The sequence below is a fragment of the Eleginops maclovinus genome, chromosome 11 (genome assembly GCF_036324505.1).
Source record: "Eleginops maclovinus isolate JMC-PN-2008 ecotype Puerto Natales chromosome 11, JC_Emac_rtc_rv5, whole genome shotgun sequence".
NCBI classification, from domain to species: Eukaryota; Metazoa; Chordata; class Actinopteri; order Perciformes; family Eleginopidae; genus Eleginops; species Eleginops maclovinus.
The window spans coordinates 20,615,181-20,630,464 of record NC_086359.1 but is presented as its reverse complement, the minus strand read 5'-3'; the positions used below and the strand labels follow the sequence as shown (position 1 = coordinate 20,630,464).

The 15,284-nt window shown below is 40.7% G+C and overlaps 1 protein-coding gene across 1 annotated transcript in view; it reads left to right on the top strand.

The window, feature by feature from the left end:
• The first annotated feature begins 22 nt into the window (after positions 1–22).
• Positions 23–15,284, top strand: part of zzef1 (zinc finger, ZZ-type with EF hand domain 1) — a 36,358-nt gene continuing 21,096 nt past the window's right edge. Inside the window, 29 exon segments of the mRNA XM_063895996.1 lie at positions 23–555; positions 1,206–1,350; positions 1,478–1,672; positions 1,828–2,011; positions 2,480–2,679; positions 3,455–3,665; positions 3,786–3,902; positions 4,731–4,909; positions 5,172–5,270; positions 5,866–5,957; positions 6,038–6,183; positions 6,345–6,450; positions 7,088–7,306; positions 8,065–8,156; positions 8,479–8,702; positions 9,055–9,188; positions 9,274–9,344; positions 9,430–9,544; positions 9,635–9,800; positions 10,360–10,481; positions 10,579–10,701; positions 12,323–12,492; positions 12,577–12,658; positions 12,758–12,959; positions 13,412–13,545; positions 13,867–14,107; positions 14,211–14,290; positions 14,396–14,486; positions 14,798–15,227. Of these exon segments, the coding sequence (XP_063752066.1) occupies positions 139–555; positions 1,206–1,350; positions 1,478–1,672; positions 1,828–2,011; positions 2,480–2,679; positions 3,455–3,665; positions 3,786–3,902; positions 4,731–4,909; positions 5,172–5,270; positions 5,866–5,957; positions 6,038–6,183; positions 6,345–6,450; positions 7,088–7,306; positions 8,065–8,156; positions 8,479–8,702; positions 9,055–9,188; positions 9,274–9,344; positions 9,430–9,544; positions 9,635–9,800; positions 10,360–10,481; positions 10,579–10,701; positions 12,323–12,492; positions 12,577–12,658; positions 12,758–12,959; positions 13,412–13,545; positions 13,867–14,107; positions 14,211–14,290; positions 14,396–14,486; positions 14,798–15,227 (4,787 nt within the window). The 5' untranslated portion in view covers positions 23–138.

The following is a 15,284-nucleotide window of genomic DNA, read 5'->3' as shown; positions in this document are numbered from 1 at the left end:
GTCAATGCGGTAGTAGTGAACGGCAGAGCTCTAGCTGTAGGTTAGAGAGGTCTGTGTACAGACCGGTACTACCGTTTCGAAACTGACACCCAGTGGGCCGCAGAGATTTTCGGGGAGCCCTAGGTCGGTGAAACAAACATGGGGAACGCAGAGAGTGGCTGCGGTGGGGGCAGCGGCGACGAGGAAGACATAGAAACGGAGAGCCCCGGCTTCGCGGAAGACAGTCCGGCCTCTGCGGCCACGGCCGTCGGTGTCAGAGGCGGTGGCGGCAGCTCTGGTTCTGGGAGGAGCGGAAGGGGGTCGAATAACCCGCCCGTGCCCGCCGGTGGACCACCTAGCCCCGGGATACTGTTGGAGCAAGTGAAACTGAGAGAAGCAGCGGCTCGCATTAGCGACTCAGGTGTCGCCATTAAAGAGTCTGTCCTGGCCGGGAACGAGGCTGTGCTGGTTCGGTGGCTAGAAGACCGATTGAACCGAGGGGAAGAGTCTGTCAATGTGGAACAATTTTGCGAGATGTTGGAGAGCAGAGATGCCCAAAGAGATGAATGTGAAGAGGTATATAATGTTAGAGAAGCTAACGTGCATCTCACTTGACAAGTGAAGTGTCAGTAACCATATGTTGTTCTTGTCCCAGGTACAAGCATATAAAAGTTAATAAATGTTGTCCAGGCCATTTATGATGAGTGAAAAGCAAATATGAGCACACATCGTATCCTGTCATCATCAGACAAATTAGTTGTCCTGATTGCTTCACTTTCACTGTCACTTGGTTCCCAACATTGGCCTATAGTAGCCATAGACACGCTGCTTTGTTGTCTGTTGGGCTGACATTTGTTGTTGAACCAAAGGTTGCAGATGAATGGGGTGACCAATGAGTATGTACTGTAGTCTGCATTGGCTTTGTGTGGGTACACATGGAATGCCATGGTAATACTTTAAACATTATGGGCTTCATTGATTCAAAAACCACACCGCTCTGAGTATTCAGGCGTCAAAAGAAGAATTGTAAAACATACATAATATCTATATAACTGTTATGAAAACCATATGATCTGGAACATAATGTGTGCCCTTTGAATCTAGGATACCAATTGTTGGTGGAATTCTGTCTTAAGTTATGTCCTTATGGTTTGTGATGTTGCAGGAATGGGAGTGATTGTGTTCGTATATGTGTCACATTGTGTGCTGTGTTTCCCCTATCTCAGGCCTTTGGACAGTTTGATGCAGAGGGGGATGGTGTGGTGGATGTAGAGAGCATGCTGATTTCCTTGAAGAACTCCAATGGAGCTAATCTAAAGGGAGAGCTGAGTCATGTGATAAGACAGCTACAGGCATGCTCCCTAACCCCAGGTATGAACCTAATTTGTATACCAGGGTGCTTTATCCTGTTTTCAACCTTATTTGAATAGTTATTGCCTGTCCTGAGTTGGGATTTGAGTTTACCTTGTATGTTTTTCAACCAATTTTTTCCCCACAGGTTTTGTTGACATCTTCTCCAAGACCAAAGACCGATTAGGGGCACATGCTTCTAAGATCCTTAAGTTCTTACACAGGAATCGTATTCCCAGCAGTGCCATCCCCTTCCCTATCTTAGAGGGCTACAACAGTATCTGCACCATGAGGTCCAGTGTGGTTCAAGACTTCTTGGAATTTCTCTTGCAGAAGGAAAAAGGTGAATTTTGGTTGAGTAAAGTGTATGGCCAGTGCTGGATAGTAGCTTGTACATGTGTATTTAAAGAATGTGGTAACATACAGTATGTACACTCTATGTCTCCTTCAGCTGCACAGCTTCAGAGAGGCATCCTAATCTATGTCTGTGTCTTTCAGATTTAGATATTCAGTACAGAGCAGAGCTGGACCGTGATCCGGATGTGGATAAAGTCAAGGTGGTCACGCAGTGCTACAGCTCAATAGAAGCTTCATCCAATGTTCCAGACATTTACAAGATGACAAATGGGGATACTGGATCTTTTTGGCAGTCGGACGGCAGTGCACGATCACACTGGATAAGGCAAGGGCATCTGCTATATAAAATGTGACTGAGGGTCTGCAGCTGATTTTCATGTTTGCCTGATCCTAGTGCTGGGAAACATGAAGAAAATCACAATATCTTTGACCAAAACTTGGACATTGTTATCATAAAGACATTCTAGGGTTGACCATTGATGCTTTAACAAAATAATTACACAATGAGAATTTTAGTTGATCATCAGTAATGTGAATTTAAAGACTTAGTGGGCAAAAGGAAAAAAGAGAACACCTGCAACAGTCCAGTAAATCCAGAAAATGACATCACTAATACAGTCTTCAAAACCAGGGAAAGACAGCTATGATACCTGAAATCTAAGACGATATCTAGTTTCATATCCCAATGATATATCTACTAAATAATGCCCAACCCTAGCTGATCCTTGATGGTTTTGATCCCTATGAACATAATACATTTTAACGTGTTAACTTGTCTGTTTTCTGTTCCCAGATTGAAAATGAAACCTGATGTGGTTTTGAGGCGTTTGGCCATTGCCGTCGTTTCAAACGACCACAGCTACATGCCTCAGCTGGTCTCCGTGGCTGTCGGGAAGAACCGGCGTTCTCTGCAGGAGATCAGAGATATCCGCATCCCCAGCAATGTCACAGGCTACGTAGCTCTCTTGGAGAATGCCAACATCACACACCCCTGTGAGTCACCACCTGTTTGTCTGTCTGCTGTGTGTTTATTTATCTTAAGCTGGTGTCTTACCTCGCTTGTAGAGGAATTGCATTTCTAATTTCTATGAAGTCAGAGAGTGGTGCAGCTATAGAAGAGCACTGCTGGGTTGTAGTAGTTGAGTGGTTAAGTGCCATACTTTGAATACTCAAACAAGCTTCTGTTGGCATCAATTCAGATTGAATTCTGGCATCAAATCGAGGCACTGTTTTGTTGTTTATTTTTGCAACTGACTGGTTAAACTCTATATTTCAATGTTTTTTTCCCCGAGATCTTAAAAGAACATCTCTGTAGCCAATAGGCCACACATCCAACTTTTTATTAGAAGTTGTCTGACAGCGCAGAAGCTATGCTAAACCTCACAAGCTCAGATAGATGTATAAAAATGAGGTTAAAAGCAAGTGAGGGATGGTTGCAAGCAAGAGCAGTCATGTATATTTGCAGAAGTTTAGATAATGGAGAAACATAAAGCTATGTAATTTGAAAACAGTTCTTCAGGTTTTTATCTCTCCACTCTCACTCCTGTTTTTTTAAAATAAATTATAATGTGCTTTGTATGAGCAAATGAAAATCGATTGGCTAGCGTGGGTTGCTCATATTTAGTTCAAGGGATTTCTTTCATTTGTTTATCCCTCAATTAACGTCCACTTTGTGTGGTTCTAAGAGGATGAAGCGACCCATTACAGCAATTTTGCATTATGTATTCCATCAGTTTGCTAACTGCATTATCTCTTCACCAAATCCCAGACATCCAAATCAACATTAAGCGGTGCTTGAGCGACGGATGTGACACGCGCATTCATGGCTTAAAGACACTGGGCTATCAGATTACCAAGAGTAAAGAGGTGTCTGTTTCCGATGCTTCAGCCATCTGGTACTTGTCTCTCCTCACCTCCTTAGTCACTGCGTCCATGGACACTAACCCTGCACTGGCTCAGACTGTCCTACAGAGCACACAGTAAGACGCATACTTTAGCACTTGAAAAAAAGCGATGTTTGCAAGGATTCTAATGTTTGATTGAGCAAAATGTAGTGATTTGTCCAGTTCTGAGTTCTTTTTTGTGTTTCTTTCTCCTAGAAAAGCATTACGGCACATGCCCCCATTGTCCCTAACACCATCATCCACGGAGTTCCCCAAGTTCTTCTCTCTGAACATCCTGGAGGAAGTGGATGGATTTCTCCTCAGGATAGCAGAGTAATGATCTGCTGGGATTTCATCAGCACACTTACTCACCACTGCCACACTGAGTTCAATATGCTGACATCATCACAATGAATACAGGCTAAAATCAAAGTATTGATTTGGGTTAGCCGATGACACACTATTTCCATGCGACGTGCTGTAAATCCTGCAGTGGTCTCTAGGGTCTTTATCCACAACAGCAACATGACAGACATGATCTCACTAGTTAGTGATCAAAAATATATCTGGGGTCTGTGTTTATTCACACATATATGTTTATAAATTCAACGGTGTTAGAGATACATCATGGCCAGTATTGGTGTTTACTGTAGTTGATGCGATGTTTTTGCTACTGTATTTTATTTTGATATTGAAATAGGGCTCTTTTCATTTAACAAATTAATTAAATCCATATTTTGTATAGCCACTTCTAGTCAATCATTTAATATCAGGTTTTAGTCATGCCTACATTGACAGTTGTTGTTGCTGTTATTCTTCCTTCTGTCTGAACCAGCCACACAGAGACCCCCTTTCAAATATGAGAGATTGGGGACAAGATCCTCTTACAAGAAAAACAGTTTTATTTTTCACTAAATATCTGGCTTCCACAGTCTGAGGTGCACCCAACATGAACAGTGCGCCCAACATAAACAGAAGGAGCAACTACAGCCAGTGATCAATAATGCTTTTAATGTACAGATAGGCATGTAAGAAAGAAATGTGAATCTGAGAAGTTTTGTAGTCATGCATGAACACCTATTTTAACCAACATACAAATGATCATCTAATAGACTAAAGGCGCCCTGAAACCAACTTGTTTGTTTCTTTGCTCCTGTACAGCTGCTGTGTGAGTCCTGATGCAGAACTGACCCTCCTGGCCTTTGCTCTGGCCAGAGGCAGCGTGGCAAAAGTGCTCCAAGCCCTGTCCTGCATCAGTGATCATTTAGAGACAGAGTACAAGGCCTCCGCCCTCATCATGTCCATGGCCTCCGTGAGACTGCGACTACTTAATCGCAACGGTAACGTGACCAGCCCTTCCTTTTACTCTCACTCCCTCTCACTAGGCCAATTGTAACCATAGACACAGGAGAGAAAGTGTGTAGCCTGCAAGGAGGAGGACATGCATTAATGGACTTTGCAATGGAAAAGATATAATTTTGTTGTAAAGCTGCAGTGCAGTGTGTGAATCATTGCCTCATGATAGGAATCAAGTTATAATCTGGATGGAAATTGAATAACTATGATGTCATGGTTGTAATAATGCATTGTGTGTTATTACAGGGAAGCCCCTCCAGTTGCACCTGCAGGCCTGTGATGTGAAGAGTAAAGAGGAGAAGTCAGGACCAGAGAACATGCTGACAGAATCCTCCACTGGAGACGGTACTGAGACCATCCCTATTCCATGAAAAACTAGCAATAACATTTAGTTTATACAGACATACAGCTCTGGAAAAAACTAAGAGACCACGGCAAAATTATTCGTTTTTTTGGTTTTTACTGTTATAGGTAAAATTATTATTATTTTATTTTATTTGATAAACTACTGACAACATTTCTCTGTGTTGGAATTCAACAGACACTGGAATGGCTGCCTTACATGTAGAGATGAAGATTTAAGAAACATGGCCTCTTGATTTTTTTCAGAGCTTTATATAAAAAAGAAATATTAGGGTTTGCATAAACATACCTGCATTGTTTGTAAAATAAATAATAATAAACAGACGTAATTAAATAATCTTCTGTTTTATCCATTTCAAATCAAACAATCCCATCATCAAATGTGTTAATTGTATTTGTTATAAAGCAATCATTTAAACAATATTATTTGCAATTGCGATTATAGTAGCAATTTTGATGATAAATACTTTGAAAATATGTTGGTTTTTGTTCCTTGAAAGAAAAGTCCTTGTACCCTCTTAAAAGCATTACAAACCCTGATGTGCTCGGAAATAATGATTTGTTTCTTACACCAAAGGATTTCTATCTGAAAGCGGCAGGAAGAGAGCCAGTGTGATCCTGTCGACAGAGGACCAGAGTAACTTCCAGGTCACTCAGATGAAGATCAAAGTGAGGCTCCATTTGGTTTCACCATTTCATTGAGATGAGGATTTCTGTACAAACACTCACTCTTTGGTTTGTGTGATAAGGTGCGGAAAGGAGCCATTGGAGCAAAATGCGGCTTGGTGTTTGCATACAAGGAGGATGACCCTTTTGATGCAGAGAAACATTTCAAGAGGTTCAAGAAGTATGACTTGTGGGACTACAAGGAATACAAAGATTTTGTGCAAGACAAGTAAGGATCCCTTCATGGAATTGTATTATTCCCAATATTTACCATGCTTATGTGTTTATAGATTCACAATTGACAAGTGATGCAACTCCTCAGCAGTGGGGTGGTCTGTCTTAGTGATTAATGTGAATAGTCGTTTCACCATGCTGTTACCTGACCTGCAGTGTGAAGATTCCAACACAGTCAGAGGACGAGCCGATTGGCTGGTTTGAGTTGGAGGAAGACTGGAACGATGTGGAAATCAAGCTGCAGCAGTGTCGTGTTGCAAAGGTACATACTGCATCTAAAACACATGTTGATACTTTAAAAGCTTGTCATTTAGTATTTAGTACAGAAGCCCTGAGAGGCAAGTGAGAGAAAAACAATTCTGCTCAGCCAGGATAAAGAAATATGGGTTAAGAGATAGCAATTTGTTTTTAAAAAATCATCTGTCAAAAACTGGTTAACACTAGTTACGTTTTGGCGGGTAAAAAATAAATATATCTAAAATATAATGTTTGACACACTGCCATTTGAGCTTCACAATGACTTTTTTCAGAAACCTATGGATGACCTCTCAGATACTGTATCTTCTTTTGTATAGAGTCTATTGTTCTAAATGGATGTAAAGCTTTGCAGAAATACAACATAACTTGCCAACGCATAAGATGTGTATCTCGTGTTGTGTATAGAATGCATGACACAATTTTATTAGTAACTAAGAAATACTATTTGACATACAACCTCTTTCTAAGTCATAAACACTGGATAAAACAAGTGGATTACCGGAATATTTTGCCTTTCAGGGCTTCCTAAACACAGTAACAATAGTATTGCTACACTAAAGAATGCTGAACGGGAGCCATTCTATTTGCTGTGGTGATCAGGTATCCTCACTTCTTAATCCTGTGTTTCCTTGTCTTTTCAGTTCCTGATGGTTAAGTTCCTCTGCACCAGGCAGGACTCTGCAGATCGCCTTGGCGTTCAGTCCCTCAGCTTCAGTGGATATTTGTGCCCCGGGCCGGAGAGGCTCGCAGACCTGGACGACCTCAGTCCGGAGGGAGAGAGCTTCGACTCTGATGCTGTCACAGGCCTTTGTCTGCTTAACAAGACGTTATATTTCATACAACAGCTCACACGAGAAATGGTAACTACTAGTCACAATTACAGTTATTACTTATCATTTAAACAGCAATATTGTTTCTGTAGTAATCTCAGATTGAACAACACCAGCAAGAGAAGAATGAGAACAAGTAGAGATATCCTTTTTATCACAGGACTTGATAAGGTTTATGGGAAATATGACAATTTAACGTACTCTTTGCCTGAGAAAGAAACTTACTTATGTTTTGTATTTATTACAAAATATTGAATATAATTTGGTGAATTAGCTTACTTTTTATGTGTTAATTTCTCTACTATTTAGGAGCAAGTGATTCATTTTCTTTTTTCTTTCCTGTGTTAATAACTTTAGAACAGGTAGAGAAAAAAGCATTTTTTTCAGGTGATAAAAAATAATTTAGTATGAGCATGTTTTACAAGTTACTTTTATTTTTGTGAGAAATTACAACTCATACAGAAGAAAACTTTAATGCTTTTAGTCTTATTCTTATTCTTATAACTTCTTAAGCCACTTCTGAGCAAAATTAGTATTCAAACTTTTTTCCTCTGTTTTTATATATTGAATATTATTCCCTACTTGCCTCTGACCTTCCGTTGCTTCTAATATATCGTTTTTTAATTTATGATGGTCCGCTTATAGTAATTAGAGTCCATTGCAACATGTCTTTTTACTGTATGGCTGATCTGTTACGTTAAATTGGTACTTCTTATTCGGGACATTACTCATCATGTTTTGTTTTTGTTAGTGTTGTAAACTGTCCCCCTCTCTCTCCGCTGGTGCAGGATGCCTCTCACTTCAAGCAGAAGTATCTTCTGGACTTCAGCGGTCTTGGCCTTAACCTCTTTTGGGACTTCTACAGTAAACTCAGGGAGATGTGAGTAAAATGTATACATTTATCACATTGAAAATAAATGTTTTACGTCGATGAGAACCAGGGTTACACATGTTACAACAGTTCAAAGCAACTAGTGATTAGCTTAGTCTTTACTATTGTACATAAATTGAAAAGCCATACATAGTTGATCTTCACTTAAAGGTGTACAATATTCAAACGCACATTCATAACCAAAACAGACCAGTAAGGGTAGTAGTGCTTTCACTGCTTTTTTTTAACTTTATCCTTTAGAAAAAGAAATATTTACCATTGCAGAAACATTAAGGTCTCCTCTGTAATTAAGCGTTTGCTTTTTTCTCAGTGAGGGAGAGGAGGTGTTGAAGAGCAGAGTCCTGCTGCTTCAATTGATGCAGAACTGTTTCCCAATGCTGCCTAACCCATTGGAGCCCCGGGGCCCAGAGGAGAGCAGGGCTTCAGAGGAGGGAGCCACAGCAGCAGTGGCTGTTCCATCCACGTCCAGCAGTGTGGAGCCTCAACCTGACTCTGTTAGGGCTGTCTGTGAACTGTACACCCACATCTGCCACAGTAAGAACAACTGGAGGAACTCATTTGGTTTAATTGTCACATTTGGTTAAAAGAACTTCAAGGAACTTCAGTTTTGTGTTGACTTTGGCGTCCCCTCTGGACAGAAGCGGCAATTTGCCCACAAGAACATGTGTTGTAATAATAATAATAATACATAAGATTTATATAGCGCTTTTACTAATGCTCAAAGACGCTTTACACAAAATCGTAATGATCTTGATATTGGCAACTGGTAGTTATTTTTATGACTACATTTATCAGTGTACATTGGTTACACAGTAGCAGATTGTCATGAATATTTAGTTTTAACTTATTAAAATGTATGAAGCAACAATATGTCTGTGTTTTTTAGTTGTGGATGGAGCAAAGGGCGGGTCTTTAGTGGAAAAAGCTTTGCACAAGGAGGCAGTCAAGGCCATTCTTAATGGAGCTGCGGTTTTCTTCCCGGATAAACACGTCAGGAGGGACAAACTATTCGACATGATGGTCAGTTTATGAAAACATTTAAATATTAATGATGACATTAATAATATGATGACGATATAATGTGAAAATGTGCCTTTTGTTGCAGAAAAACATCACCGAACAGGATCAGCCAGAGTCGGTGAAGGTGACATTTGAATCGCTTTGTAATTACTTCAGGTAAGGATACTGTAAAAAAAACAACAAACTCATTTTTTTGTTAAGATCACAGTGGATCAGCTGCATCTGTGAACTCTCTGTGCAGTGACCAGGATCCAAGTGGCCTTCTCCTGCTCCCTCCTAAAGGAGCTCCCTCAGACTTTGACATCAGCCCCATCCTGTCAGTAATGGAGACGTTGCTACTGGTGGCCACGAGAGAGGTAAGGCCTCTGACAAACACACCAAGTATTCAACACGGCCTTGTCGCTGCCCGATGTACTCATGCCCCTCTCTGTTCTCCCGTCTCTCAGTGCGAGGTGATGATGGTGGATGAAAACAGTGGAGCCAGCAGGACGGTGTTGCTGTCCTTGTTTTGGGCTCTGCAGGGTAGTCTGCTCTCCTGGTGCTACCTGCAACTCAAAGGAGGAGCCTCCACCACCATCGCAAAGGAACTGGCCAGAAACATCCTTCTAAAATGTGAGATGCTGCAAAATGTGTAACATTAAAGCTCCCCTTTTCCAGGGTTAGATTTAGAGGTGTGAATCTTTGTTTGGGTCACTTTATACAGTATAGATGTTGTAATTTAAGGACCGGCTCCATTCCGCTGTGTACTAATAAAAGCAGGGTCAAAAATGATGGTATTAGGTAATTATGCATTATTTAAAAGTGTATAGATTGCTATAGATTCAACTTAACTGCAAGCGCAAACATGAAATCAAATCTAATCCAAAAGGTTACATTTATTCATGCTAAATACCAATAACTCTATTTACATAAAACCTTTTTATTATTCATCAATCAGTGATTTAACAAATAAAAATGTCCAGTTTTACAAAAAATATGCTGCCTGTTACATAACTTAGACTAAGATAGGCTTAAGCTAGCTCCCTTTTTATTTCTCAGAAACTTGCAAATTTGGTCATGAAATTTTGACAATAAAAGTCATGTTGTGGGTCAGTACAAATGCTGAGGAAATCCACTGTTTAGTTAACGAGAGGAACTGCTTTTCAAGAGACTAAACACTTTATTCGGACAGACGTGGATCAGTTCCTGGGGAGCATCAAAGGCGTGCTTGGGTCCCTGCTGGGGAGTTACACTGGTACTGAAATCACTGACAAACTGGGCAGCTCCATCCTGGCCACGGTCTTCCGACAAATGGTAATACACTTTAATCTCCTGGTTTAGATTTGCTTTTCTCTACAATTATAAAGTTGACCATGCTGAGTAACGGTAACATTGGTTCTGTTCCTGTCAGATGATTTTACTCCTGGAGCTGTGCTCTCTGGACATCCCTCACAGCGTGCTGCTGAAGAGCTTCTCCTCTCTTGTGGAACTACTCAAGAGCCTGTCGAGTGATACCGGAGACATCTTTTCCAAGGTCAGTCCACTCTGACTTTAGACCTTAGTCTAATTTATACAGTCTCTCATCTCACTATATGAGTATTGATGAAAATGGGCTTGAAAATTAGACTATTGAATCATAAAGGTACAAATTCCCTCAAACTACCTCTGTTAAAGCAGCTTTGATTGTCTCATAATAATAATAATAAAATAAAATACTTATTTTGTAAGTGAGCAGTATCTTAATATCAATTTAAATACAAAAGTATTTCACACATTCAACCTAGCTTTTAAAATGTGCAGAATCAACATGTGTACATTAAGATAACCCATATCAATTTATTTTGAGCCTTATCTAGTTTACTTTTAAAGTGTTGTGATAATGCGGTAAAACAAGAAGTTGGTCGCGTTAATTTGATTTATTTTATATACTTGTAGTGTATATTGCTCGTGCAGATACTACTTTAGCTATCGCCTCGAAATGTACCTTTTAATAAATATACGTTAATGTAACATTTACAAAAGTTGGGGCTCCATATCTCTAATAAGGGAGAAAAATGATAGCATAATCACTTCAGTCTCATAATCTGAAAGTGGAGTTGACTGTATGAACAGCAGCTGATTTACTTCCCACACAGACCCATAAACAGGTTCTTTATAAGTGAAACATTTATTAACTAACTAAGAATATACAACACTAAAGAATAACATAAGTATCACATGAATAATATGAATGGCGAATGTATGAATGAAGGGTTACACAATATTTATGGACAGTAAATCAGGTGATTGACAAATACTGAAAGGTATAGTTGAAACATTCTTAACAGTTAAAAGATGCAGGGAACTATTTTAACCTGAAATCACGAACTAAAAAAGATCATAACCCAAGTATACGAATCACATGTTGCCTTACTGGTCGATGAGTGGGTGGTGGCGGTTCTGAAGAATGAGGCAGGCAGCGGGGCAGAAGCTGGACTTGGCGGAGGTAGCTGGAGTCTTCCAGTGGCCTTGGGTCTGATTCAGCCAGGTCTGGACCGAGACTTCATCCCTCGTAGGGGCACAGTTTGGGTCCGGTTCTGTCGGTGCTGTTTGCCCTTGTGTCTCGCAGCCACAGTCCAGCAGTTCTCAACTACGGGTCGGCACATCAGAGTCCAGAAACTGGCGATGCGTTTGCGCTGTTACCTTCATCTCCTCAGAGAACATGGCATGGACTTTAAGCTCATCTTCTGAAGTCAGCCAAAGCTTGATGGATCAGTTTAGGCTTTAGTGGGTTGAATATTAGGTGCAAAGATAAGAGTTCATTGAAGTAACATCTTTAAGACTTAAGGATGCATCTTAAACTAAGAACTAAGAAAAATAAAGTAAGGAAAGGAACATTTAAGGTGAGACAAAAGAACCTCAGTTGCTTTGTCCTCGGTGCAGAGCAGGACATTGATTAATAAAACTCGGGAATATTCCCCTTGATCTTCACTTAGAGTGTCATTGTGAAGTTGGCCATCATGCTGACTGGTGTCGGAATATGAATCGTATTTTTATAAACTTTAATCTATTAAAAAATACTTCCTAATCTAACCAATGACAGCCGCAGTCACAAAGAAGTCATTTTTTATTATATATTGTAGTTTGTTCACAATAGCTTGCCCTGTTACCTTCAGGTGGATCAGGACAGCTGGCACCAGCCCCAGCAGCCGGTGGTGCTGAGGACCTGGAACGTGGAGTCCCCTCACAACTATGAGAACAGCCGCCATGAGACCACCATATTCGCCTGCCCAGGTGCTACATCCTTTGAGGTGGAGTTCGACAAACGCTGTGAGACAGAGAAGAGGTGACTGATGAGAAATATACTCCATATATTCAGATTTTAATCTTGTGTTTTATAACTCATCCTCTACACTCTTGATATTCACAGATACGACTACCTAGAATTCACCGTTTCTAGAGGAGGGAAAGTCCGCTATGACATGAAGGTTGGAACTGAGAAGTGGCCAAGGGTAAGATATATGGGAAACCATTGAGTTGTCTTTTTAAAACAAACAGCGCTACTACTTATTTCATTCACACATGTCTGCTGTTTCTCTTTCCTCCTTCAGAAAGTGACATTTGACGCTGGCCCTCAACTGCAGTTCCTCTTCCACTCTGATAGCAGTAATAACGAGTGGGGTTACAAGTTCACTGTGACGGCCCTGGGCCTGCCAGATATCACTATTTCCTGGATGTCCGACCTGCAGCTGCTGGTGGCTCGCCTCATGGGTCGTCTCGCTTCCAGAACCCTCGCCCTGAAATCTCCCCACGGTGAGACCGTTTTACATCATCTTTGAAAGGGGATGATATCAAGTGTTATCAACAAAGCAACATTTATGAATGAATGTGTTGGGCCAATCTCCCTTATCTATTCATTTTGAGATTTAAATGAAGCAATTTAAGGCATTTTTAAAAAATGCTTTGTTTTGAGAAAATACGATCGATATTAACGCCCACTATATTCTTCATTGATATATAGTTAAAGTAATCTTTCATCTGAAAAGGTTCTGCTTTTTCAGTTTTCTATCATGAATACTGAATATATGTTTTTTTTTATTGACAAAACAAGATATAGAGACTTCTTCTTGGGTTGTGGGGTGGACATTTTTAACAATACGCTGACATGTGATGGACCAAATGAGTTAATGGAGAATGACATTATCATATGAACCATCAATGAACATAAACATATGCTGGTATTTGTGATTTATTGTCTATTTCAGAGATCCGCACAGTTAAGGAGCTTCCACCTGGTAAAATGTCCCATGTTCAGTCTTCTCCTTTATGGAAACCCATTCTGCGTCACGGCCTGTGCGAAACCAGGGAAACTAATCAGGCTCAAACACCCACAGACCAGGTAATGTCAGTTTTGCTATATCAATGTACAGCTCCGGAAAAAATTATGAGACCACTCAAAATGTTTCTTTAATCTTTATCTCTACATGTATGGCAGCCATTCCAGTGTTTGTTGAATTCCAACACAGAGAAATGTTGTCAGTAGTTTATAGAATACAATCAAATAAATCATTTAACTCAAAGACTACCTATAAACAATAAAACCAGAGAAACTGATAATGCTGAAGGGCTCTCTTAATTTTTTCCAGGGCTGTATATAGCATTTCCATTCTCTCAGCAGCTAGGTGTTGCTTTTATACTATGTTTATTTGATGTGTTGTAGACAAATGCATGGAATCAGGATGAGTTAATGAGCTTCCTGGAGGATTTTGCCCGCTGGAACCCTTCTCTGGAGCCCACAGACAGTAGAACAAAGCTGATGAAGACCCTCATGCAGTCCTGCAGAAAACAGCCTTTGAGAAACGAGATTGCCTCTGGGTTGAAGACAGACCAGGCTGTGAATGCCATTTGGGCAGCTATGGTATATCACACGCCAGCCCTCAACCATTCCCTGAAGACCTATGGTGAGACGAGGCGGTAGTCATTGTCCAAAGAGTCAAAATGTTTAGTTTTCTCTCTCTGTTCACCCGAGTATTTCTCTCTTCTGTTTTGTCTTTGAATGAGTAGTTAATCAAGACTGCAAGTCCTGTTTGAGCGAAGAATTTGTGCAGGCGTACTCATTTGCAGACAGTATCAGAACATGGATGGTGAGTTTCACTGACTTGACTCATCATTTTGTTGATAGCCTGCCGCTGAGTTTATATATATCATCATGTCTCTGAACTATTATGTTGATGTCTTTTTCCTGTCAGTTGGAGATGAAACAGAGATACCTGGTCAGCAAAATGAATGTCCCTGATGATAAAGAAGAGGATCATGATGAGGTTACCATGGATACACTAGGTAAGGACTCCACCTTTATTTACACCAACTCTGTAATGTCTTCAATATCAAAGTGTTTCTTTAAGAATGGAAATTGGTGTGATTGTAGAATGAGTGTCCCCTTTTATTTTTCCTAAGGCTTTGCAAAGCTCTTTAATTGACAAGCATATACATTTCATTTATTTTATCGACTTAATGTTCTTGTTTTTTTGGTGATCGTTTAACATTTTGCATCTCTGCAGATACACAACAATAAAGGACTTGAGGATCGAGAATTAAATCACGACACCTCTAATTCTTTTGCTGCCTTCTGTATTACTCTTTCTCTCTAGCTGAGATGTGCATTGAGAAGAGCCTGTTGCTCTTCAGATTCACCCCCTGCGGAGGCCCATACCAGGAAAACGACTCTTCCAGAGATGCAGAGGGCAGCAGTGCTCGATTGTTCCGCTCCTGTTCCATCTCAGAAGCGGACTTTCAGGCCAACTCGTCTCTGGTAGCTCAGGCTGCGGCACAAAGCTCATCAACGTGTGGGCATGGCAAACAGGGTCACCAAGGCTCCACAGAGAGCCTCTGCTCCCAGCCAGGTGAACCAGCCTCCCCATCAGCCGTCCCCCGTAAAGCCCCATTCAGCCGGGCACGCCTGCGCCTCCTTTCCTGTCGATCGATAGAAGAGCCCCGTCTGACCCCCTCTGTCAAGGATCGCTACCCAATACTCAAACACATACTGAACTTTATTAAGGACCAGGCTCTCACAACAGCAAGGTGACTGACATAAAGTCTTTACTATTATTATTATTATTTGTTTTTGAAATACAGAGT